The sequence below is a fragment of the Brachyhypopomus gauderio genome, chromosome 2, assembly GCF_052324685.1.
Source record: "Brachyhypopomus gauderio isolate BG-103 chromosome 2, BGAUD_0.2, whole genome shotgun sequence".
Taxonomy (NCBI): Eukaryota; Metazoa; Chordata; class Actinopteri; order Gymnotiformes; family Hypopomidae; genus Brachyhypopomus; species Brachyhypopomus gauderio.
The window spans coordinates 17,358,525-17,382,078 of record NC_135212.1 but is presented as its reverse complement, the minus strand read 5'-3'; the positions used below and the strand labels follow the sequence as shown (position 1 = coordinate 17,382,078).

General features: G+C 48.1%; 1 protein-coding gene across 3 annotated transcripts; it reads right to left on the bottom strand.

Annotated features, from left to right (window-relative positions):
- Positions 1-1,866: 1,866 nt before the first annotated feature.
- LOC143490535 (cilia- and flagella-associated protein 337-like) lies at positions 1,867-21,373 on the bottom strand. Of its 3 annotated transcripts, none has more exons than XM_076989133.1 (20): positions 21,156-21,373; positions 20,337-20,475; positions 19,379-19,822; positions 19,083-19,259; positions 18,765-18,936; positions 16,462-16,629; positions 16,192-16,340; positions 15,577-15,810; positions 15,102-15,266; positions 14,754-14,869; positions 10,860-10,990; positions 9,921-10,022; positions 9,690-9,833; positions 9,363-9,550; positions 8,373-8,570; positions 7,678-7,853; positions 4,057-4,181; positions 3,649-3,810; positions 2,757-2,901; positions 1,867-2,019 (listed from the first exon to the last, which is right to left on the bottom strand). In XM_076989133.1, the coding sequence occupies exons 2-20, from the start codon at positions 20,415-20,417 to the stop codon at positions 1,977-1,979; spliced, it is 3,120 nt and encodes a 1,039-aa protein (XP_076845248.1). In that variant the 5' UTR covers positions 20,418-20,475; positions 21,156-21,373; the 3' UTR covers positions 1,867-1,976. The 3 variants fall into 3 exon arrangements, with proteins under 3 accessions (XP_076845248.1, XP_076845249.1, XP_076845250.1); XM_076989134.1 differs by having other exon boundaries at positions 3,664-3,810; XM_076989135.1 differs by lacking the exon at positions 3,649-3,810.
- Between the last annotated feature and the right edge of the window lie 2,181 nt (positions 21,374-23,554).

Sequence of the window (23,554 nt, the reverse complement as noted above, 5' to 3'; positions counted from 1 at the left end):
CTACTGTTTCTGCAGACTAATGCTTTAACTTTGGTTCCAACGTTTGGGATTAAAAGAAATAAAAGACAAACAGCTCATAAAGCCTTAGACAGTAATTGTGATGGGTACATTTACTCAAAAACTTAAAAAAAAAATGAGTGTACATAAATACAGTGCGAAAAAATTAACACTAACAGTGCATTTTTCAACTTTCATTTTGCAGGCTATTCAGCTCTCACACCCCATTATAATGTGTGTGCCTTAAGGAAATCAGGTTTTCATCTAGTAAAGTCTCATAGCATTTAGCATGTACAAGGAGCAATCACATTAAGATCTGCAGTGCTGTAAGATTACATAAATGTTTTAGTTACTTTTTTAAAACAGATCTAACAAAAAAATTTTTAATCTATGTGTTTCTTTAGAAGTCCTGTTTTGGTGTAAGTTTCTGGGAGCTGCACACTGTCATGTTCAGAATACTGACGGGGACACACCCCCAACTCCTCCACCTCCACCCCAGTAGAAAGATTAGCCGGTGCGTGTGCTGCCATCAATAACAGCGTCCAGGCACCAGGAACCGATTATGGCGCGTGCGGAACTGCAGCTGGAGAGATCGAGAGATCACGAGAAAAGGCACCTGAGGGAACCGCACACCATTCGTTTTCCAGACACGGGGCACTCGTCCAGAGCAGCAGACCGATTGCTCTGCCGAGGCGTTGCGAGAAAGTTGCCCTTGCTGAACGCACCAGCCCCTTCCCCCACTAATAACAGTGTCAGACCTCTGCTCTCGGTCAACATCAAGGCCACGAGGGGAAATGAAGCAGTCGTTAAATGACTTGACCTAGGCAGACTTGTGGACGGAGTCTGTGGTTTGAGAGACCCTGCTCTCTTACACAGCCACCTTCACACATCAGCTGATTCCAAAGTGCACTGGAAGGCAATAACAGCGCGAAACTTGAACCTCCCCTGAAAGGCTGAACGGCCGCCATATTCCGCTCTCACTTAGACAGCTGTGAGGCAGCAGAGCAGTTTATACCGTAGGCACGTTGCCCGTACAATATCCTGAAATCTCCCTCCTATAATTGCTTGAGCGAGAATCAATAGACAGCAATTTAGTTCACATTATGCAAGGACGCAGCTTTAGCAGAGTCTAAATTCCATCAGAGGATGCGAGTCCAACACAGCCCTTTACCCGCCGCTGATAACTAACGCTGCCCGTACGTATCAGGCAAATGAGCAAGACTCTGAATGGCTGTCCTTACCTCATGGTCAAATACACACACACACACACGCAACAGCCCCCCAAGCTTCAGCAGTGCACACACACTCACACAAACACACACACACACACACACACACACACACAAAACAGCCCCCCAGGCTTCAGCAGTGCACACACACACACACACACACACACACACACACACACACACACACACACACACACACACGCATGGCACTCTCTGTGTGGTGAGCAGGACCACACTGAGCTCTGAATGCAGTATTCACTGCACCTGCTGCCTGCTCTCCCGTGCCAGTACTGCACCGCTGCAAGGCAAGCGAGTTCATTTCTAAAGCATTCAAACATGTTTACCAAAGTGTTGCAGGGGGAGTGTGTGAGCACACAGTGGATTTTGTCCTCTATCCCATTCTTCACATGTAGGCGTACCATGACAGTCACAAACTCGTATTACATTCAGCGTTTCCCAAAAGCTACAGTGTAAAAATGGCATCATCACCTTGTTTTAGTTCACACACACACACACACACACACACACACACACACACACACACACACACACACACACACACACACACACATCAAGACATACAAATACAAAATAAATTCTATAATGGTGGATGATTTCATGATAAGTAAAATAAATAGACTTCAGAAAGTCAGAGTTTATTGTAGCAGTATCAACAACAATGAAGACCATAACAACAACAATAATAATAATAATAACAAAGTTGTCCCTTATAACTCTTTACTGCAAGCTTCATTTGCTTTTGAATCCTCCAGACAGGGTGGCTTTGGGTTTCCTGTGACAGTGAGGAAATAAAAGGAGAGACTGTTGAGGATCAATCAAGTTCATCAAGATCACACAGTTACTGCTCATGAGTCATTACCACTCTCTATTACCTAAACCCTACGCAGTCGTGCTAAAAGGGCTCATTTATGATCGTCTACATGACCTCCTGACCTCGCTAACAACATATTCAGCCTTGGAGTGCTATAGAAATGTGTTAAATTGATGTGCAAGTGTGGCTTTCGTTCACACAAAATAACTGATTTAGCCTGCAGTGACATCAGACCGAGTGTCCTACTCGATTATATTGTTACACTCATTGAGGAGGAGCTTCAGGACTTCCTGTCCATGGAGGTGCAGAGATCTTGTATTTGAGCATTTAACTGTTTGCTTACTGGGGTTGGGGTCAATTCCATTACAATTCTGCCAGTTCAGGAAGTGAATTAATCTCGTACATTCCTAAACAGAAATTCCACCTCACAAAGAGCCAGAGCTTCCAAACAGAATGAATGGAAATAGAGCTGACCTGAAGCCAGTTGTTTACTTGGTCTTTTATAACTGCGAAATTACCTGCCCCGAGTTACAACCAGCATCCAATGAAATGAAAAGAGATATTACCCAGAAGGCCCAGCAGCACAGAAAGAACAAGAATGTTCTCCCAGTCGTTATGACCGAGTGGAGAAAAAAATGGGAGAGGAAACAGAATACACACAGACACACACATACACACACACTCACACACACACACACCCCACGTTCCTGCTGATAGCTCTTGCGTAGTTTCTCATCACCGTGACTTTCTGGGTGCAGCGGCGAAACCCAGGAGGCCAGTCCACCTGCTCCAGCACGTCTTTAGGAAACAGACTCCTTTCATCAAATGCTGCTTTCAAACATGCTAGAGAGAACAAAGGGCTGTCACTCCATCCCAAAGGCACAGCCTGATGTTAACTAACACACGTGCACTGTGATGTTAACTAACACACGTGCACTGTGATGTTAACTAACACATGTGCACTGTGATGTTAACTAACACACGTGCACTGTGATGTTAACTAACACACGTTCACTGTGATGTTAATCTACACACATGCACTGTGATGTTAACTAACACACATGCACTGTGATGTTAATCTACACACGTGCACTGAGATAATAACCAACACACGTGCACTGTGATGTTAATCTACACATGTGCACTGTGATGTTAATCTACACACGTGCACTGTGATAATAACCAACACACGTGCACTGTGATGTTAATCTACACACATGCACTGTGATGTTAACCAACACACGTTCACTGTGATGTTAATCTACACACATGCATTGTGATGTTAACCAACACACGTGCACTGTGATATTAACCAACACACGTGCACTGTGATGTTAACCAACACACGTGCACAGATGTTAACCAACACACGTTCACTGTGATATTAACCAACACACGTGCACTATGATATTAACCAACACACATGCACTGTGTGACTATTCTCTGGATGCAACATTTAAGAATGTTGCATTAGGAAAACTGTAGCAAAGGAACCCAGAATCCTATTTAAGCATTCAATCATTACATTAGGCACTTAAGTTATGATGCTTCGGTGTTTGTGTGTCTGAAGCCAATGGCGGTTAAGCGGACCACGTGTTCTCCTACTATCGCTGGTTAGTAGAGGTGGGGGTGGAGTCGGGGTAGAGGAGTCCCACGTCTTTCCGAAGTATAAATGAGGATTGAGGACGAAGTCAGGTTTGGTCAGCTTCACTACCGGCTCAAGCTCCTCCAGCCTGAGCTCCCTGAACGTTCCTGAGATCGAAAAAGCCATGAACACTTAATACAGGAAATGGAAACGTGAGTGGTCCTCTTAACACACCCCCTGGAGTCCTGACACACCCCCTGGAGTCCTGACACACCCCCTGGAATCCTGACACACCCCCTGGAGTCCTGACACACCCCCTGGAGTCCTGGCTAGCAGAGGAACAGTCATACAGAGACAGAGGGAACATGTAATGATATGAGTGTGAATGTTAAAGAGACCAAAGTGGAACTAACCAATAGCAGTGCTCTGAGCTCCATTCATATATGGGTGCTCCTTGATGTCACACTGCCGTAAGCCATGCCCCTTAATAAAGCTCCGCCCCTGCACAGCAACTCTTTCATCAGGGATATGGAGTTGCCTAGGAGACAGGGCGCATGGTAAGGTCATAACGGAAGGCAGTAAGTGTCAGACAGACACACAGAGGTGGTGCATTTCTACATGGTAGTAATAAACTACTACAGAGGTGATGCATTTCTACATGGTAGTAATAAACTAATACAGAGGTGGTGCATTTCTACATGGTAGTAATAAACTACTACAGAGGTGGTGCATTTCTACATGGTAGTAATAAACTACTAATACAGTAGAACCTGGACACCCACGACATCACAGAAGAAGATCTAATGTGGAATTTTCTATAGCATGTATCACCATTGATATCACGTCCTTTGGTATCATAACACAAACGTGTTCTGAAGATGCAGGGTTTTAGTGTAAATAAGAAATTTGAATAATATTATATATATATATATATGTTCTCCACACCCAGATGTTGGTGGCCCTGGTGGGTCTCCACACCCAGATGTGCCAGAACCACCATCAGCTGCTTCTCACCTTCCTCAACCCCACACTTATAGAAAAAAATGGTCACTATGGTGACTGAGTTTCAGGAGCTACACATGTGGTCATGACTACAGACTGAGGCCTATTTTTGGAGAATCCGTGACATACACTCCTTCTCTCTCTCTCTCTCTCTCTCTCTCTCACACACACACACACACACACACACATCTCAGTATTCATGAAGATACACAGAAGCATATGTACACACATGCATGCACACATACACACACAAACACACACACACAAACTCACATTACAAAGCCTGCTCAGGGTTTGGGTCGATGTCTGGCTCGTTGTGGAGGACTTTCTATTGATTGTGAACTTTCTACATCTGAGGACTGTATTGCTGAGATGCTTTCTTAACAAAAGTATATCTGGCTGTTTAAAATGATGTACACTGTAATTTACATGCAGATATAAAGCTTTTTTAAAGAATGCTTCATTGACCTCCAAATTTATACAACACAGGATATCAGTGGGGATTGTGGTTTTTCAGTAGAAGACAAATTATAATGATTTATATAAACACTTGTACACAGTCTACTTGCTGGAAAACATGTTTATATATACAGTGGTGCTTGAAAGTTTGTGAACTCTTGAGTAATTTCGATTTCTTATTGATTTACCATGATTCTCTTATTTTATCATCACCAGTTTGTGAAATGTCAGTTTGTGTTCATCATTTACTTGTTGTGAAGTAAATGTGCCGTGTTGCCAGCAGACCTCATGAAACATGGAATCAGATCATGTGCAAAAGTAAATGAACCACAGCTGCATTTGTAAAGTTAATTAGGTAAAAGACTCAGGTGAAACACTCAGTCTTTTACCTTGAGTGCTCAAGTAATCAATTAAGCAGAACAATCAAATGCAGAGGTGTCAATTCCAGGTTCAGAAAGTAAAAGTCCTCACCAGGATTTTGCTCTGGCTTCCTGGATTGTGTTGATTCCACTAATTTTACCTGGATTGAACTAATTTGAAATTCTAGCAAGCTTGAGCAAAATCCTGGTGAGGACTTTTACTTTCTGAACCTGGAATTGACACCTCTGATCAAATGAAAAGTCCTTGGGAAAAGATTTGAGTCACACTGATTAAAAGGGAGAGGAAACCAACCATTATTGTGCCAAGGTCTAAAGCACACAGATCAACAATGCTGAGAGGAAAGGAGACATTGAGGACATCAGGAAGAAGGTGATGACAGCCCATCAGTCTAAGGAAAGCTACAAAACCATCTCCAAAAATGTCCAGCTGTAAGACAAATCATTTACAAATGGAGGCACTCAACATCACAGCAGCTCTGACCAGAAGTGGGCGGCCATCAAAATGTACACCAAGAAGCACCTGAAAAATAATAATTCAGGTAAAGGCCAAACCCACACATCACCTCCAGAGAGGTGCAGACCTTTCTGGCAGCATCTGGAATAAATGTACATGTCTACAATCAGGCGAAAAATCTATAAACATGGCATTCATGGGAGAGTTGCTAGAAGGAAACTTCTGTTCTCAAGAAAAAAAACAATGTTTAAACTTTGCCAGAGAGCACTTGGACAAACCAGAAGCTTTCTGGAAGTCCATTCTCAGGACAAATGAGTTCAAATCTCAATTTTGTCACACAGTCACAGTGCCATGTTTAGAGAAAAGTCAACACTGCATATAAAATGAAGAACCTGCTCCCAACAGTGAAGCATGGTGGTGGACGTGTGAATTTCTGGGCTTTTCTGCCTCGGCCTGCATGAAAAGTTTTTTCCCATTTCATTAAAAAAGTTTAGTGAAACAATGATTACGTCTGGTTGCTACAGCTTTGCTATATAACATTCAAGCAAAATCTGGATGATCGATTGTTGTAATAAACTGAATTTCAGACTTGTGTTCAGTTACCATAACTGTTCTCACTGATTTTCTCACCACAAAGTGTGCTTTTGCATGAAAGACTTTTATCACCTGAAGTCATTTAAATGGTAGTTTCAGACACTGACTTTTTTATTTATTTATTTATTTTTTCAACAATGGTGAGTGCGTCAAACTTAGATGACTTGACCGCGTTAGAGCAGCAATCCAGACCTGAGGAACGCTTTTGCATAAGGACACCAGCTGCCTTTAACCTTTGATCACAACTGCAGATAACGTTTATGAAACCACAATAAACACATCGGCCCAATATCACAATTCGAGTGAGTAACCATTATGTTTGGGTTCCTCTTTGGTGACCGCTTCATGATCTGTGTTTAAACGACGCAAAACTAGAGTCCAGATGTTACACTGAAATCTGTGAAACAGACATCAGAGACCACACCTAAAATCAGACACCTTAAAATGGTTTTGTTATTTAGTTTGTTCTGATGGTACAGTTGAGTAACGTATTCTGACAACAGACGTCAAATGGTGAGGTGGTTGCTGCTTGATCAACAGTCCCAGAATTCGGAAGTCACAGATTTCGGTGTAAAACCGGAAACAAGCTCAGGCAGACAGGCTGTTTTTGTCCATCTTGCCACTAACAGGCAGTCGGGACTACACGTGAGCAGGCTCTTGATTGAATTTTCTGTAATCAGCATCTTGGCTGATCGCGCTACTGATGGTGACAGGAGAGAATGTAAAAGCGTTTTATCTCCTTTATCTATCCCACAGATGTGGAAACACTAATGAGTTTCTGAGGTAAATGTGTAATCCAGCCTCTCATGTGGAAACCAGCCGTCTGCCGGCATTTAACCAGCAGCTGCCTGTTCCTATCTGTTCATTACCGTGAGTGTATTTGGGGGGGGGGGGGGGGGGGGGGGGGAGGGGAGACCTGAGAAGGAGATGAGATGTAGAAGGAAGGACCTGGAAGATGGAAAGAGATCCTATTGTTCATGTATTTTGCACCCTCATGTGCTCACCTTCACTTCTACACGCACACACACACACACCGATCTGAGCTACACTGGGATTTACACACACGCACACACACACACGCACGCACGCACACACACACACACACACACACACACACAGCCCACACTCACAGCGCATCAGCCTACCCATCATCCTCCTCTGCAGTTGAGCACACCGCTCCTGCCCTGTCAGGGTGGGCCTGCTCGGGGTCCGTCTCCCCGACGACGGCAGGTGCTGCTGTCTCCACACTGCACTCCGGGTTCGCCAGCCTCTCATCCTTCAACGTGGCTCTGCCAACTTCACCCAGGCGCCAGTGCACCTCCTGGTGGAGAGGAAGGGTAGGACAGGAGAGCAATGAAGGAGAGGCAGCTTAAAGGTTGATTGGACAGCCTTCACAAGCTTGGCCTTAGGCTTCAATAACAGCACCAAAAAAGTAGGCCAAACTTTGCAAACATCCATCAGCAACTTCAGGCCAACGGCTTCTGCCATGGCTGTGTGTTTTCCACAACCTGCTATTCCTCAGACAAGTTTCAGACAGGTTTTTAGTTTGCAATTCCGCATCCTGTTTGTGCACATCTTGTGAGAAAAGAAAGAAAGAGAGAGAGAATGAATGCATTTCTATTGCAAATCACAGAGTCCTAAAAATCTTAGTGGGCCAGCATGCAATCAGAACAGCACAGGTTGGTGAAAATTACCTACTTCAAATACCATTTATATAAAATCTTTTATTGAAGACTTGGTCTTGTTTTTGATTCGCCTGCTTTTTTATTTATTTTATTTATTTATTTTTTGCTGCTCCAAACATGTTGCAGCCCACAAATGGCAGATTACCTAAACGCACCTGACCGAAGACGCCCACGATGGGTCCGGGCAGGTAGCTGAGCACCAGGCTGCAGTCTGCAGACGCACTCAGGAGGTAGAGCTGCCCACCATGGACGCACGTCTCAAGGTGAGTGACACAGTCGATGTGGGGGCGGAGGGTGGAGAGCAACAACGGCGCCTGATTGGTTACAGTCTCGCCGGCGTGGAGGCAGTATCCCTGACACAAGACGGGAGCCATTACAGCAGCGGCATCGCACGACAGCTTGCAAGGATCAACGGGGTGTATGTCTAAATGCACGTGGAACAGGCCGTCCTCTGACCTCGCCTTAAACGAGCTCTAGAAATCCATGAGAGTAATTACCATCCTGACAACAGGATTTGGCACGCTGAGAGCGGAGACAGCGGCCTGAGACAGAGGCTCGTCCTCCGGAAGGGACGGCATGTCGGTGGCTGAGAGCGCCATAAGAAAATTACATCAGACAAGTGGACCATCTGACACGTAAACGCGAGGCCACAAATTATCATGAGTTGTTAAACCTGCAGAACGAGAACGAACACCCGATCCATCCTCAGCGGGCCGAGCGGTTCTACTTTGCAGGAAGTTACGGGGGAATTGACTAACACCAGCCCTCCCGTCATAAATCATCGGTGTTTTCCTGTCAGGCTCCATTTGTCTCTCAAGGACAAAAACTTCTGCTTCTGACAGGACAAGTGAGGACAGGAGAAGGCAGCATTTGTCCAGATGAAATACAGCAGAGATCTATGTAATTCTGAGCAGCAGCTGAAACGTAACTTAAAATATGACGCCATGTACTGTGATTCATTTTACATTAGACAGGATGTTTTTATAAAGTTTCACAAACGCAAACTGAATCTTCCTAGATGTAAACAGGTGTTTAATCATCAGTAGATAAATTTTTTTCCTGCATTCCCATTTTAAGTCACAACATATTAGGAATAAACGATTAAACGGCTACATGCTATTGAGCTGCAGCCCCTGCCTTCTCACCTGTATGTCCCACACCTTCAGCCAGCCATCCATGTCTGCTGTGGCCAGGTAGCGGCCCATGCTGTCCACCGTCAGAACGATGGACCTCGAGTCTCTGTGGGCCACAAACTCCCCCACGACACAGCTGTTAGCAGCGTTCCAGAACCGGACCGTGCCTGAACCGCCACACGACACCAGGTCAGCACCGCCTACAGACACACAGACCAGTACGACGTACGGTCTTGTAGAGCTGAACCAAAATTTGCCTAGACTTACATTACACTGTTTTTTCCCTCTTTCTTCATCTCCCTCTCCTTCTCTCTCACTCTCTCTATCTCGTTCTTTTACCTGACACAGCTGCTCCTTTTCGACCTTCCAGAAAAACCAGTCTAGAAACACCACAACACTCTGGGTCCTCGGCACCGGCAGGGTTAGGACACGGCTCATGGTGTGTGGATGGTCGTGCAGCACTGGCCTTCCGTGAGGCCTCATCTGCAAGGATGAGCAAAGGAACTTCGCTAACACAGCAACTGATAAAAATGTCCAGGTTGAACACACAGCAGGTCCGTGGAGTCTAACCTGAGCCGCACCGGAGCAAACCACACGGTTTTCCCAAGCTCAGTTTGCGCAGGGCATTTTCAGTACTGTTGTTCCATGCTATGATCTCACCATCACTGCCCCCTACACAAAAAACATCAGAATGGTCATATGAGAAGCAAATTCACCAGTCACCACTCAAAGCTGCACATGAGAGAGAAACGTTAAAAAGGAAATGTTAAAAGGACCACGTGAGGGCTTTCGGGTCCACAGAAAACTAGACTTCCAGTGTTCATCTGCCCAATGACCATAATTATCCAAGTCTCCTACCAACACGTCCTGTCCCTGCCGCTCCACTAATGGGGAAGCTGAGGGGAGGGGCAGTGGCCAGAGGAACCAATCAGAGCCTCCCGCACTTAAAGACCCAACCATTTACACATCAAACCCCTCAGAAAAGTCAGCTAAGTCCAGCTAAACATTTTAGTAATGAATTGAAATGACGTTCCATAACAGAGACATTGCGAAACTAATTACATTTTTTTCATACTGAATGTAATGTCGTCCGATCTGTATGTAAACCTTCTCCAGAGACACCAACAGCTTCTTGGATACACACAGCTGCTCTCTCCTTCACATTCTTTCCTTCACAAACCCAAGCGCCTGCATGATCTGTGGACTGAGACTGTGACTGTAACTGTGCTGTGCTGTGACTGTGATTATGCAGTAACACTGTGGTGTGTCAGTGATGTCTGTGTTGTACGTGACCTGTGCTGTGGCTGTGTTATTCTGTGGAGTACCTGTTTTCTCCTGTGCCGTGACTGTGCTGTGCCTGTGTTATTCTGTGGTGTACCTGTGCTGGGACTCCTTGTGCTGGGACTCCGTGAAGGGTGTCGAGCACAGGCCAGGGAGTTATGGTAAAATGGCTGATAACAACATGATAAATCCTGAGAAGGACACAAGCTCTTCAGTCAGGCAGAGTACCTGTGACCAAGGACTTAGGTGGTCGAAACGCCGCACACAGGATGTCATCACGGTGATGAACTCCACCCTTCCACTCTGATGGCTCAACAAAGTACTGTGAGAACATGTTGAGTCTGAACACTGTGACCATCCTTAAAGAGAATCAGAGGGGAGGTCAACACACAGCCCAGACCAATACCAACTGATGAGAGAGAATCATGGACTGAGAGGAAGAAGTGAAGAGACAGAGAGCAAAAGTGTCCAGGAGAGATTAGAGGTGCATGTTTGTGTCGAGGAGAAAGGGGAGAGGTGCACGTGTGTGTCGAGGGGAGAGGTGCACGTGTGTGTCGAGGGGAGAGGTGCACGTGTGTGTCGAGGGGAGAGGTGCACGTGTGTGTCGAGGGGAGAGGTGCACGTGTGTGTCGAGGGGAGAGGTGCACGTGTGTATTGAGGGGAGAGGGGAGAGGTGCACGTGTGTATTGAGGGGAGAGGTGCACGTGTGTATTGAGGGGAGAGGGGAGAGGTGCACGTGTGTGTAGAGGGGAGAGGTGCACGTGTGTGTTGAGGGGAGAGGTGCACGTGTGTGTCGAGGGGAGAGGTGCACGTGTGTGTAGAGGGGAGAGGGGAGAGGTGCACGTGTGTGTTGAGGGGAGAGGTGCACGTGTGTGTAGAGGGGAGAGGTGCACGTGTGTGTCGAGGGGAGAGGTGCACGTGTGTGTCGAGGGGAGAGGTGCACGTGTGTGTTGAGGGGAGAGGTGCACGTGTGTGTAGAGGGGAGAGGTGCACGTGTGTGTCGAGGGGAGAGGTGCACGTGTGTATTGAGGGGAGAGGGGAGAGGTGCACGTGTTTGTAGAGGGGAGAGGTGCACGTGTGTGTAGAGGGGAGAGGTGCACGTGTGTGTCGAGGGGAGAGGTGCACGTGTGTGTAGAGGGGAGAGGGGAGAGGTGCACGTGTGCGTTGAGGGGAGAGGTGCACGTGTGTGTAGAGGGGAGAGGTGCACGTGTGTGTAGAGGGGAGAGGTGCACGTGTGTGTCGAGGGGAGAGGTGCACGTGTGTGTAGAGGGGAGAGGTGCACGTGTGTGTAGAGGGGAGAGGTGCACGTGTGTGTTGAGGGGAGAGGTGCACGTGTGTGTAGAGGGGAGAGGTGCACGTGTGTGTAGAGGGGAGAGGTGCACGTGTGTGTTGAGGGGAGAGGTGCACGTGTGTGTTGAGGGGAGAGGTGCACGTGTGTGTTGAGGGGAGAGGTGGAGAGGTGCACGTGTGTGTAGAGGGGAGAGGGGCATGTGTGTGTTGAGGGGAGAGGTGCATGTGTGTGTAGAGGGGAGAGGGGCATGTGTGTGTAGAGGGGAGAGGTGCACGTGTTTGTAGAGGGGAGAGGTGCACGTGTGTGTAGAGGGGAGAGGTGCACGTGTGTGTTGAGGGGAGAGGGGCATGTGTGTGTAGAGGGGAGAGGGGCATGTGTGTGTAGAGGGGAGAGGGGCATGTGTGTGTAGAGGGGAGAGGTGCACGTGTGTGTTGAGGGGAGAGGGGCATGTGTGTGTAGAGGGGAGAGGGGCATGTGTGTGTAGAGGGGAGAGGTGCACGTGTTTGTAGAGGGGAGAGGTGCACGTGTGTTGAGGGGAGAGGTGGAGAGGTGCACGTGTGTGTAGAGGGGAGAGGTGCACGTGTGTGTCGAGGGGAGAGGTGCACGTGTGTGTTGAGGGGAGAGGTGCACGTGTGTGTAGAGGGGAGAGGTGCACGTGTGTGTTGAGGGGAGAGGTGCACGTGTGTGTAGGGACTTGGATATTTCTGCATGACAATGATTGAGCCGCGGCCATTTTTCTCCGGTCGTGCTGTCTAAGCGAAATCAGTGATCGCAAGCGCGCGGTAAAAAAAATCGCTGTTTTCATTGGTTTGTAGGAGGTTTCTTCCCAGAGTTTTGGTAATATGACATAACTGAATGTTCGCTTTCTCTCATCCCGTTAGAAGAATTCGCATTTCGTGCTAGTTTTTTAAGGCTCCCAAGACAACGTGTTGGTCCGATGAACCATGAAAACGGCGGTCACGGACTAGCCACATGCTAAAACTAGCCAGGGTTGCCAGGTCCTACAAAAATATCCCGCACAAAGTCGGTGTAAAACCCGCCCTTCAGCAGCCTAAACTAGCCCAAAGCCCAAAGTTATTGACGGGGAGGGGGGGTGGCGAGTGTTTAAAATGGAGACAAATTAAGTATTATATCGCGATCGATTCTTTGTGTTGACTTGTAACTTCCGCGGTGGCCCAACTCAAAAGTAGCCCAAAAAACTGCACCCCGCAGCCCCAGAATTTTTACCCGCGGCTGGATTTTCAAACAAGCCCAATTTGGCGTGAAAACCTCAAACCTGGCAACTATGGCCACATGCTAAAACTAGCGCACATTTCTTGATCACAAGATTTAGGTTAATTGCATTAAAAAATAGGGCCGATTTAAATGTGAATATCTTTGGACTGGCTTGATCAAATTTGACAATTGAGGCATCTTTTAGTTAAATTAAATATCTTAGTTAAATTGTGCTGCATCTAATAAAGCTATTTTAAATGTGATTAAATAATTTTGAAAAAAAATGTCCAAGTCCCTAGTGTGTGTCGAGGGGAGAGGGGAGAGGTGCACGTGTGTGTAGAGGGGAGAGGTGCACGTGTGTGTAGAGGGGAGAGGTGCACGTGTGTGTCGAGGGGAGAGGTGCACGTGTGTATTGAGGGGAGAGGTGCACGTGTGTATTGAGGGGAGAGGGGAGAGGTGCACGTGTATATTGAGGGGAGAGGTGCACGTGTGTATTGAGGGGAGAGGTGCACGTGTGTCGAGGGGAGAGGGGAGAGGTGCACGTGTGTGTCGAGGGGAGAGGGGAGAGGTGCATGTGTGTGTCGAGGGGAGAGGGGAGAGGTGCACGTGTGTGTCGAGGGGAGAGGGGAGAGGTGCACGTGTGTGTAGAGGGGAGAGGTGCACGTGTGTGTAGAGGGGAGAGGTGCACGTGTGTGTCGAGGGGAGAGGTGCACGTGTGTATTGAGGGGAGAGGTGCACGTGTGTATTGAGGGGAGAGGGGAGAGGTGCACGTGTATATTGAGGGGAGAGGTGCACGTGTGTATTGAGGGGAGAGGGGAGAGGTGCACGTGTATATTGAGGGGAGAGGTGCACGTGTGTCGAGGGGAGAGGGGAGAGGTGCACGTGTGTGTCGAGGGGAGAGGGGAGAGGTGCATGTGTGTGTCGAGGGGAGAGGGGAGAGGTGCACGTGTGTGTCGAGGGGAGAGGGGAGAGGTGCACGTGTGTGTCGAGGGGAGAGGGGAGAGGTGCATGTGTGTGTCGAGGGGAGAGATGCTGGGTGATGACTGTAGGGACACAGAAGTCCAACACAAAACACTGGTTCACAAACATATGCTGCCCCACCCGGTCCGATTGGACCTGACAGCAGCAGAACGAGTGTCAGGACTGATCCTAAGTGACCGTGATGGGCTAGCTAGAAGAGGGAGAGAAAGGGCAAGAGAGAAAAGGAGACAGACAGATGAAGAGATAGACAGGTAGAGAGACATACAGATATAGTACTTGTGATGAAAAGTGTAGCAATGAGAGGTGAGAGACAGAGTGTGTTAATATCACATCTCTCTCTCTCTCTCTCTCTCTCTCTCTCTCTCTCTCTCTCTCACACACACACACACACACACACACACACACACACACACCAGAGTAGTACCCTAAGCTGTAGTGGTAGTAATGACTTCAATGATAAACACACAGCACATAGTCATCTTTCAAATAGTACCGAAATGTTTCTCCCCTGTTCTCTTTTCCCGGTCTCATTGTCTTTCTTTCATACAGCCTCTTTATCTCTTTTTCACTCCCTCTCTTTCCCTCCCTCTCTTTCACTCCTTCACTCTGCCTCCCATCCTGTCCTCCCCTCCTACCTCTCCCAGCCAAACACCAACACCGTTCTCTTCAGCACCAATATCTGAGAAATCTCCACGGCAACTCCTTGGCCCGCGTTCAGTCTGTGATGACAGTGTCCATTAAAATCCCAAACCTGCCACACACACACACACGCTCAAATGGAGGATACAATGTTTTAACAGCCCACACGTACAGAATGATAAATGTAAAGAGGTAAGAAGGGTCATTCCTATGGCAGCCCTGAAGGGTCACACCTTCACTCTCCACTTTAATCCACACGTTGATGCGACTGCTAATCCTGTGGATCTGGGAACTGCAGTTTAAAACATGCATGAGAACGTTTTCAGCTAGTCGCGGCCTCTAACCTTAACGGCACCATCCGTGCCGGCGGTGAACAGCCGCGTTTGTGTCTCGTCCAGTGCCATGGTCGTGATCTCAGCATCGCCGTGGCAATGGGGGAACTGTTTGAGCTTCTGACCTGTGTCCATGAGCCAACAGGTCACACCTGAGCTGGAGTCGCTGCTGATGACCTTGGGTACGACCAGAGCAGAAACAGTGTACGCGTGCGTTTGTGTGCGTATGGGTACACTAGTCTGAGTGTGTGTAAGGCAGATCGAAACTATTTAGACCATCCCCACATCTCCCACACTCACAGACTGTTAAATGTAAAGACCGATAACGTGCGTCCTAAAACCGTGACGCACACAACATGGTGCCCCGTGTGAGGCGGCTCGGCGGTACACGCGATGCGCCAGACCGACCCCGCCCCGCGCTCCCTCATGGCCGAGCCGTGTGAAGGGCACGGTCCTGCCGCGCTGCGCAGCGCCATACTGCCCCCACCTGGCGGAAGAGGGAGTTGTAGAGAGCGCAGGTGACTGCGCTGTCGTGGCTGGCCTCCCTTCTCCCCGCCTCCTTCTGTGTCTGCAGCAGCATCACGGTGCCGTTGAAAGAGAGGAGGAGGTGCGATCGCTCCTCGTAGAAGAACAAGAGTGTCTTACACTCCGGAGTCTTGGGGAAGATCCCCGCGACACGCTGGAGACACAGCTGACTGGCCACATCCCACACTCTCAACACCTGAGGGGGGGGGGGGGGGGGGGGGTCAGAAGAGAGAGAGGGCTTCTTGTTTTAATTAAGCCCTTTATCAGCCGTGTTTAAATACTGCCAATATTACAGGAAATATGAAGTAGCTAACTAAATTTATCTATTATAATATAAAAGAGAGAGCCAGATGAAAATATATGTAGAAGAGAGACAGAGAGTGAGACAGAGAAAGAGAGACAGAGAGTGAGACAGAGAAAGAGAGACAGAGAGAGACAAAGAGAGGGCCAGAGAGGTGGTTCAGAGAGAGAGACAGAGAAAGGGACAAAGAGAGATAGAGAGAGAGAAACGGAGAGAGGGGTACTGTGAAATTAAGACATTTACTCTTCATCATGACTGCTAGCTCTTCCTCTTTACCTTGTCTTTGGAAAAGCTGATCAGCTGTTTCTTTGCCACCATGAACTGCACTGCCACCACGCTGGTCACATGACCCCGGAGGACGCCCACGGGCTTGGAGACAAGGTAGGGGTTCCACAGGCACACCTGGTTATTCAAGCCCGCAGTGGCTACAAGGGATGGGGGGGGGGGGGGGGGGGGTAGTACCTCAGTGCGTCATGCCAGACATTCCAAATCTCACAGCGTGACAGAAATGACCCGCTCGGCCCGACAGAACGGCGGATGACATACCGATGAGGTTGAGGCCGGGATGGTAGTCCAGCCCAGCCAGGCCTTTCTCAGTGTGGAAGGAGGTGACTCGCAGGGATGTGGTGGGGTTCTCCATCCAGGCCAGCACCAGGCTGCTCTGGGACGCACTGCTGCAGGAGGCGAAGGCTTCCAGCGTCCCCAGGAAACGCACTGCAGAAACACGGGGCCACTGAGAACATGCAGCACGGGGCCTAAGAAGAACATCAGAAGAACCTGGGGCTTCCGTGGCGGTACCGAGGGATCACAGAATTTCACAGAATTTCACAGAATTTCAGGAATTTCCCTCTGGGATCAATAAAGTATCTATATATCTATCTATCAGAAGAAACACAGCAGCACATAAATGTGCACAAAACACATTTCTAATGCTTTGTCAAAGTGGTAATAATGTAATTATACAAAAAGCACAGCAATGCACACTTAACTGCAAAAACTGGGGGATATGTTTAAGGTTATAGTCTGCTGTCTCTGCCCAAAGCCATTATTAATTATAATGACCCAAATTAATTATGACCCAAAGTTTTAATTAACAGTTAAAATCTGATGTTATACTGTATAGGTACCTGACATTATTAGCTGTAATTATCTCTACCAATTTGTCTTCACTGTGATACTTTAAAAGAGAAGCTGATTAGGCACTCAGTATATGATCCTTCATTTATAAGAGGGGGGCCCATTACAGTGTTATACCACAGAAAGGTGATCCGAGGTGTTCGCTGTGTATCTGTGCTGACAGGAAACCTGGAAGTTTCACACTTAATGAAAATATGTAATGGAACAATCTGAGACTGAAGACAGGCTGTTGGCAAAGCAAACAAAACATCCAGATAGAAACAAAATATCCCATTTGAAGGACAGGATGTGTCTGGGATCTCCAATCTCCAGTGGCTTTGGGGAAGAGCCTGAGAGCTTCGCCCAGCGTGATAAAGATTAGAGTTGCAGACAACTCACAAATGCGCACGTCCACAAGTGCCGTCGTGTCCAATCCAGAGAACTAGACGCCGCCTTCAGCCAGAGAGATGAAAAGCATCCGGCAATTTTCAATTAACAAGTCTGTTTCATGTTCCGTTGCGTTGTCTTCGGTTCTCTTGTGTTTGTTTGTTTGTTCTCTCTGTCATTACTCTGCTGTCTCAGAGGGGCCCGCATGTGTGCGTGTGTACACACACACACACACACACGCACGTACGCACTCGCACGACTGTACCGATATTAACCGTCCATCGGCAAGGTGCGGATCGCTGCTGGCCGCTCGGAGGATGACCTCAGCAACCTTGCCTTCCTGCGGGACGCCCGGAGCCCCAGAGGGGGGGCTGCCGACAGCAGTCTGAAGGTCACGCAGGTCCCCGTGAGATCCAAGCTGCCAATAATATTTACAGAGCAGTCGTGTGATGACTACAGGAGGGGACAGCGTTAGAAGGGATGCAAATGTCGTGTGTCTGCCTTAATCGAGGATGAGGAAGAGACCCTGAAGAAGCTTTAGTGAGAGGGTGATGGTCGGAGCCCTGCAAGGCGCTCCAGCAGGAGGGTTAAGTGTGGAGTCCTGGGAGGAGGAAGAGGATGAGGTGAAGATGAAGGACTAGTGTGACGAGTTGGGAAAACCAGTGAAGGCTCTTGGAAAAGTGGATAAGTGGATGAGTCCTGCATCTCTGATAACTCGCCTCTGGTGATCACTGCATGTGCGTACGTGTGTGTGAGAGAGAGAAAGAGACAGATGGAGTGTGCATAAGACTTTAGTGTGTGTGCTTGTGTGAGTGCGTGACAGAGTGACTGTGTGTGTTTGTGTGTGTGCCGGAGAAGGAGGACTGTTTGTGTGGGTGTCAGACTGACGGCTCGTATCATGAGCAGGATACAGCTCTCCTCTAATCGCCCAGCTGAAACTCATTGGGTGTGACATCAAAAAAAATCTAAGAACTGCCATGGCAACCCTTTGATGGCCATGAGTAAGCACTTACTAAACTGTGCTGATTTGCATATTAATTGATGTGTGTAGTGGAGGGGGGCGAGCTGTCTGGATTCCAAGAGTCTCATTTTCCAGGCTCCAGTCCTAGAGAAACATCGCGGTCTGAAATGTGCCATTCTTCCCTGATGTGTTCATTACCAGAGGCGGTGTGTGAGTTAGTGTTGGTGTGAGTTAGTGTTTGTGTGAGTTAGTGTTTGTGCATACATGTATCCTACGCTGTAAGGGAACACCACATGACACGTGACACCACATGTCACATGACTCCTACACAAGCATGCTAACCATAGGCTGAAGTGGGATGGTGTTGGTGGGGGGTGTGGCTCACCTGTGCGGACCCAGTGTGCTCCATGGGCCGCGTGAGTCACCGTGTAGCAGCAGCGGTGACAGCCCTGCTGTAGCTCCGCCCAGCTGATGCTGACCACAGACTCATGGTCATCACTCACGCTCGGCCTTTCAAACAGGGAGATGAGTGCGGACCTGAAACAGAGCCCGCTCACCTGGAACAGATGAACACACACACACACACACACACACCCCATGATACGGACTGATCCATCAGTAGACCTAGCCAACTCTGATCAGGTTCATCATTGGAACACTGATGATGATGATGATGATGATGATGATGATGATTAAGGCTCACCTGGCCAGCCACGCCCCCTATGCTCAGCACAGCCTGCTCTGGCCTCTGGGGGTGGTGCCAGTAGTGGAGGCTGATGGGGGTGTGGCGTAGGCTGTGGACTTTATACTGACAGCTGAACTCCTGCTTGGAAAGCAGGTCATAGAAGTAGATCTCCTTACTGGTGAAGGAGACTGCTATCTGAAGGACAACACAAATGAAACAAGACAGACCAATCAAAAGGCAGATATCCACTTGAGTATAAATAACACACTGTGTGAAGTTTATCTTTATGCTTGTTTCTCTCATTGTGGGTTTACCTTGTGCACATTGGTCAGCACCACCATCCCCGTCACCCACAAGTCTTTGGGCTTGACGGAATCATTGGCGAGGCGGTGGGTCTTGAGAAGTCTCAGGTCCTCGGACCACACGGCCAGGGTGCCCTCCTTACTGGCGCTGAGGTAGCGCCCGCTCGTGCCCAGGTGTGCCATGCTCTGGACGGGCCCCGTGTGGGCGGCGGGCAGCAGGCGGGCGGGGCTCCAGCGTGGCACGGACGCAGCCCGCACGAGCTCCTCCTTCTCGGAGAGCCCCAGGAGGAGGAAGGAGGCCAGGCCCCGCCAGTCCACCCATCCCTCCCGCGACACGTCCACACTGTCAAACAAATGTTCGTACTCCTCTCTGGAACCACGGCCCACGGTGGCCCAGGCCCGCTCCGCGAACTCCACCCGCCCCATGGACACCGCCTTGCCGGAGGCATCAGTTTGCTGCAGGTGGAGGTTGTGGAAGTTTGAGAGTTTGAAGAGACTAAAAAGTGATGCTTGGCACTGTAAATTATACATGTAATCATACATGTGTAAATCATACATATATTCTTAACCACGCAGTTAAAGTACATAAGGATAAACGTGCTGGAGGATAACCGGGGGAAAATTGAACTGTGGTGTAAAAGTACACACATTCTCCTTCTCGTCGGTTTTGTGGGTGTGGTTGTGTCTTTAGCATGCAAAGATGTGTTAAAATGATTTGTATATGTATATGTGTGTGTGTGTGTGTGTGTGGTCCAAAGTTAGAACAGAAAAAAACGCATGCTTTTATTCTACAAGACTCTAAATGGATGGCAACATTTGCCTGCTTACTTAAGCATTGCTGAAACAGATCTAATATCACAACAAGACCTCTCCAAGCTCACGATCCACACACACATGGTTCAGTGGTACAGGCACCTATTAAAACACCCTGAGGAGCCGCTCCCTCCCACCACAAACCCACTCGCCTCACCAGAAACAGAGACTGCAGCTTTTTGAAGTCCTCCGTGCTCAACCGACATTCCAGCAGCTCCGCCTCCTTCGCTGTCGCCATGGTTTCAACTCACAGCAGCTGTCAGTCAGAAGCTAGAAGAGAGGAGTGTGGGGTTCCTCTGGGGAAGAAGGCATCAAGTTCACATGGAGATGATCCCACCACGTTGCATCAGATCGCAGGCCGAGAACGCTCATGCATATTAATGAATCAACACAGACGGATGCTATGGCTATGAGAAACACTGAACTACAGCAGGAACATAGAAATCACCATGGAAAATTAACACGCAGTAGTTTGCAGTGCTGCTTTAATAACACCTTTGGAGGTGGACACTTGTGTGCTGAATGAGTAATTACAGGGTTTAGGTATGTGATTGTACGTGTGGTAGGTAGTGGGTTTCTCAGCAGGGTAGGATCCAGCTATAGTGTTACAGGAAGCAAGGATTCAGTAGTCCTACTGAATAGACCTGTCACCATGGCGTCAGGACCATAAAGTGAAGGAGTCCGTAATAAAGCCGAGGGTCTGGCCACCCTTAGCTACTGTGTTTCTTACGGCCACTTTTTTTTTTTTGTTTGTTTAAACCTTAAATTAAATCAGTTCATAGACTGCAAATATTTTTCAATATCACAAATGCATTCATGGCAAAAAAATCACAAGCTACCATACAACTTGCTAAGTTAAAATACCCAATACTACACAGGAAGCAACTAAACAATCCAGGTAGACAAACACGGGAAGGCAGACCAGTGAAGGAGCAGACTTCTAAAATGATATAAGACCACAGTGAAGATCCCCTACCCAGCATCCTGTGTGTGAAGGAGGTCCGAAATGTCCAGGTCTTCAACGCTTCCCACAAGGGTTTTAAGTTGTTATGGGTTTTTTCTCTTAAAAAAACAAACCACCAAACACTACTTCAAATGTCTGCAACGTGGGACTTTTGTGCTCTAACAGCACATCACAATGGAGAGAGCAGCCCTCAAAGTGAGCCGGCCACCGGGGGGCGCTGATGGCGGTGAAGCCCACACCAGCGTCTACAGGGCTCTCAGCTTTTATTAGCCCCCTCTTTTAAAGCCTCGGGTATGTCTCCTGGCAACCAGGGAGCAAGACAGGGCCATGTTTGTGCGTCCAGACCATTGCTCTGTTCACAGATTGGACACTAGAGGAAAGCTTATCTAAGCCTGGGGCACATTTTCCCCAAACACACACACACACACACACACACACACACACACACAGGAGGGTGGAGAGGGAGAGCGTTTTATTAGTTTCCACATCCCTTGTAGCAAGGCTGCCCTCCATCACACTGTTGTTGTCGAGGGCTCTGAGCCACGGAGGTTCAGGACGGGCTTTCTTCTGTTTCAGCCACACCACAACAAAGCCATCGCCCTGGGAACTGGTGACCGAAGGACTCATTGTCACACATCTCAATAACAGCAACATTAAGGAGATGGAAAAATAAAGATCTTTTAAATGTTAAGCGTGCACACTATTTTCCCATTGAGACCAATAAAAAAAATATTTCCTATTACTGTCACTATTGGTCTAACCAGTTTGATCACATCTCACGTTCATGAGCAGACGTGAAATTCGCCCAGCCCTGTTGGAGTAAGGCACAGTAGCAGACTGTGGACTGAAGGGTTAAGCCGTCACCAATTTGGACGTCTAGCAGCAGTTTGGGAGGGAAACACTCACAGATCTGAATTAGCTGACTGAATCATCTTCTAATGGAGACAGGCCTCTGAAATCAGGTCACTGCCATTTAAATAACATCCCTTTCGAAACAGACGGTTTGTTTGTTGGGGGAAAAACCCCACACAGTGTAAACAACTGCACAGTCGGCTGGATGCAGGAGGCGGGAGAGTTGGTACAGTTTTCTCTTTCTATCCAGCATAACAGCAGTTGTCTGACAGCGTGCTCGCAGTGCGGAGTTAGCAGTCCCCTCGAAGCCCATTCACCTTCCCTGTGGCTCCGTGCGAACAGATGCAGCTAGCTTCATGTTTACTACAGTGTGTTTGTGTGTAGAAGGCCTTGCTAATACACCTAGCCAGTAGGTGGGAGACAGCAGATACTGAAACTGTCTAAAAATAAATGAAATACATGGACATGCAGCCCATAGTGGGAATAGCAAGCAAATGTTAAAACATTAAAATATAAGAGAACATATATACACTATATTGCAAAAAGTATTCGCACACCTTCCTTGACTCACATATGAGCTTAAGTGACATCCCATTCTTAATCCATAGAGTTCAGTATGATGTTGGTCCACCCCTTTGCAGCTAGAACAGCTTCAACTCTTCTGGGAAGGCCGTCCACAAGGTTTAGGAGGGTGCTTCTGGAGATTTTTGACCATTCTTCCAGAACCGCATACTGATGTTAGACGAGAAGGCCTGGCTCTCAGTCTCCGCTCTAATTCATCCCAAAGGTGTTCTATCGGGTTGAGGTCAGGACTCTGTGCAGGCCAGTCAAGTTCATCCACTCCAGACTCTGCCATCCATGTCTTTATGGACCTTGCTTTGTGCACTGATGCAATCATGTTGGAAGAGGAAGGGGCCAGCTCCAAACTGTTCCCACAAAGTTGGCAGCATGGACTTGTCTACAATGTCTTGGTATGTTGAAGCATTCAGAGTTCCTTTCACTGGAAAGGGGCCAAGCACAGCTCCTAAAAATCAACCCTACACCATATTCCCCCTCCACCAAACTTTACACTTGGCACAGTGCAGTCAGACAAGTACCATTCTCCTGGCAACCACCAAACCCAGACTCGTACATCAGATTGCCAGATGGAGAAGTGCGATTCTTCACTCCAGAGAACACACCTCCAGTGCTCTAGAGTCCAGTAGCAGCATGCTTTAGACCACTGCATCTGACACTTTGCATTGCACTTGGTGATGGCTTGGATGCAGCTGCTCATTCCATGAAGCTCTCTGTGCACTGTTCTTGATCTAATCTGAAGACCACATGAAGTTTGGATGTCTGTAGTTATTGACTCTGCAGAAAGTTGGCGACCTCTTCACACTACACACTTCAGCATCTGCTGACCCCACTCCGTCAGTTTACATGGCCTACCACTTCGTAGCAGAGTTGTTGTCATTCCCAAAACTTCCATTTTCTTATAATGCAGCTGACAGTTGACCATCACTGAGCTCCTGAGATTGACCCTTTCTTTCACAAATGTTTGTAAAAACAATCTGCTT

Coding starts and splice junctions, on each gene's coding strand:
- LOC143490535 (XM_076989133.1), bottom strand. CDS start 20,417: ATGGCGACAGCGAAGGAGGCGGAGCTGCTGGAATGTCGGTTGAGCACG. Junction 10,023..10,859: donor ACCTAAGTCCTTGGTCACAG/GTACTCTGCCTG, acceptor TTTTTTGTGTAG/GGGGCAGTGATGGTGAGATC. Junction 7,854..8,372: donor TCGTGGGCGTCTTCGGTCAG/GTGCGTTTAGGT, acceptor CCTCTCCACCAG/GAGGTGCACTGGCGCCTGGG.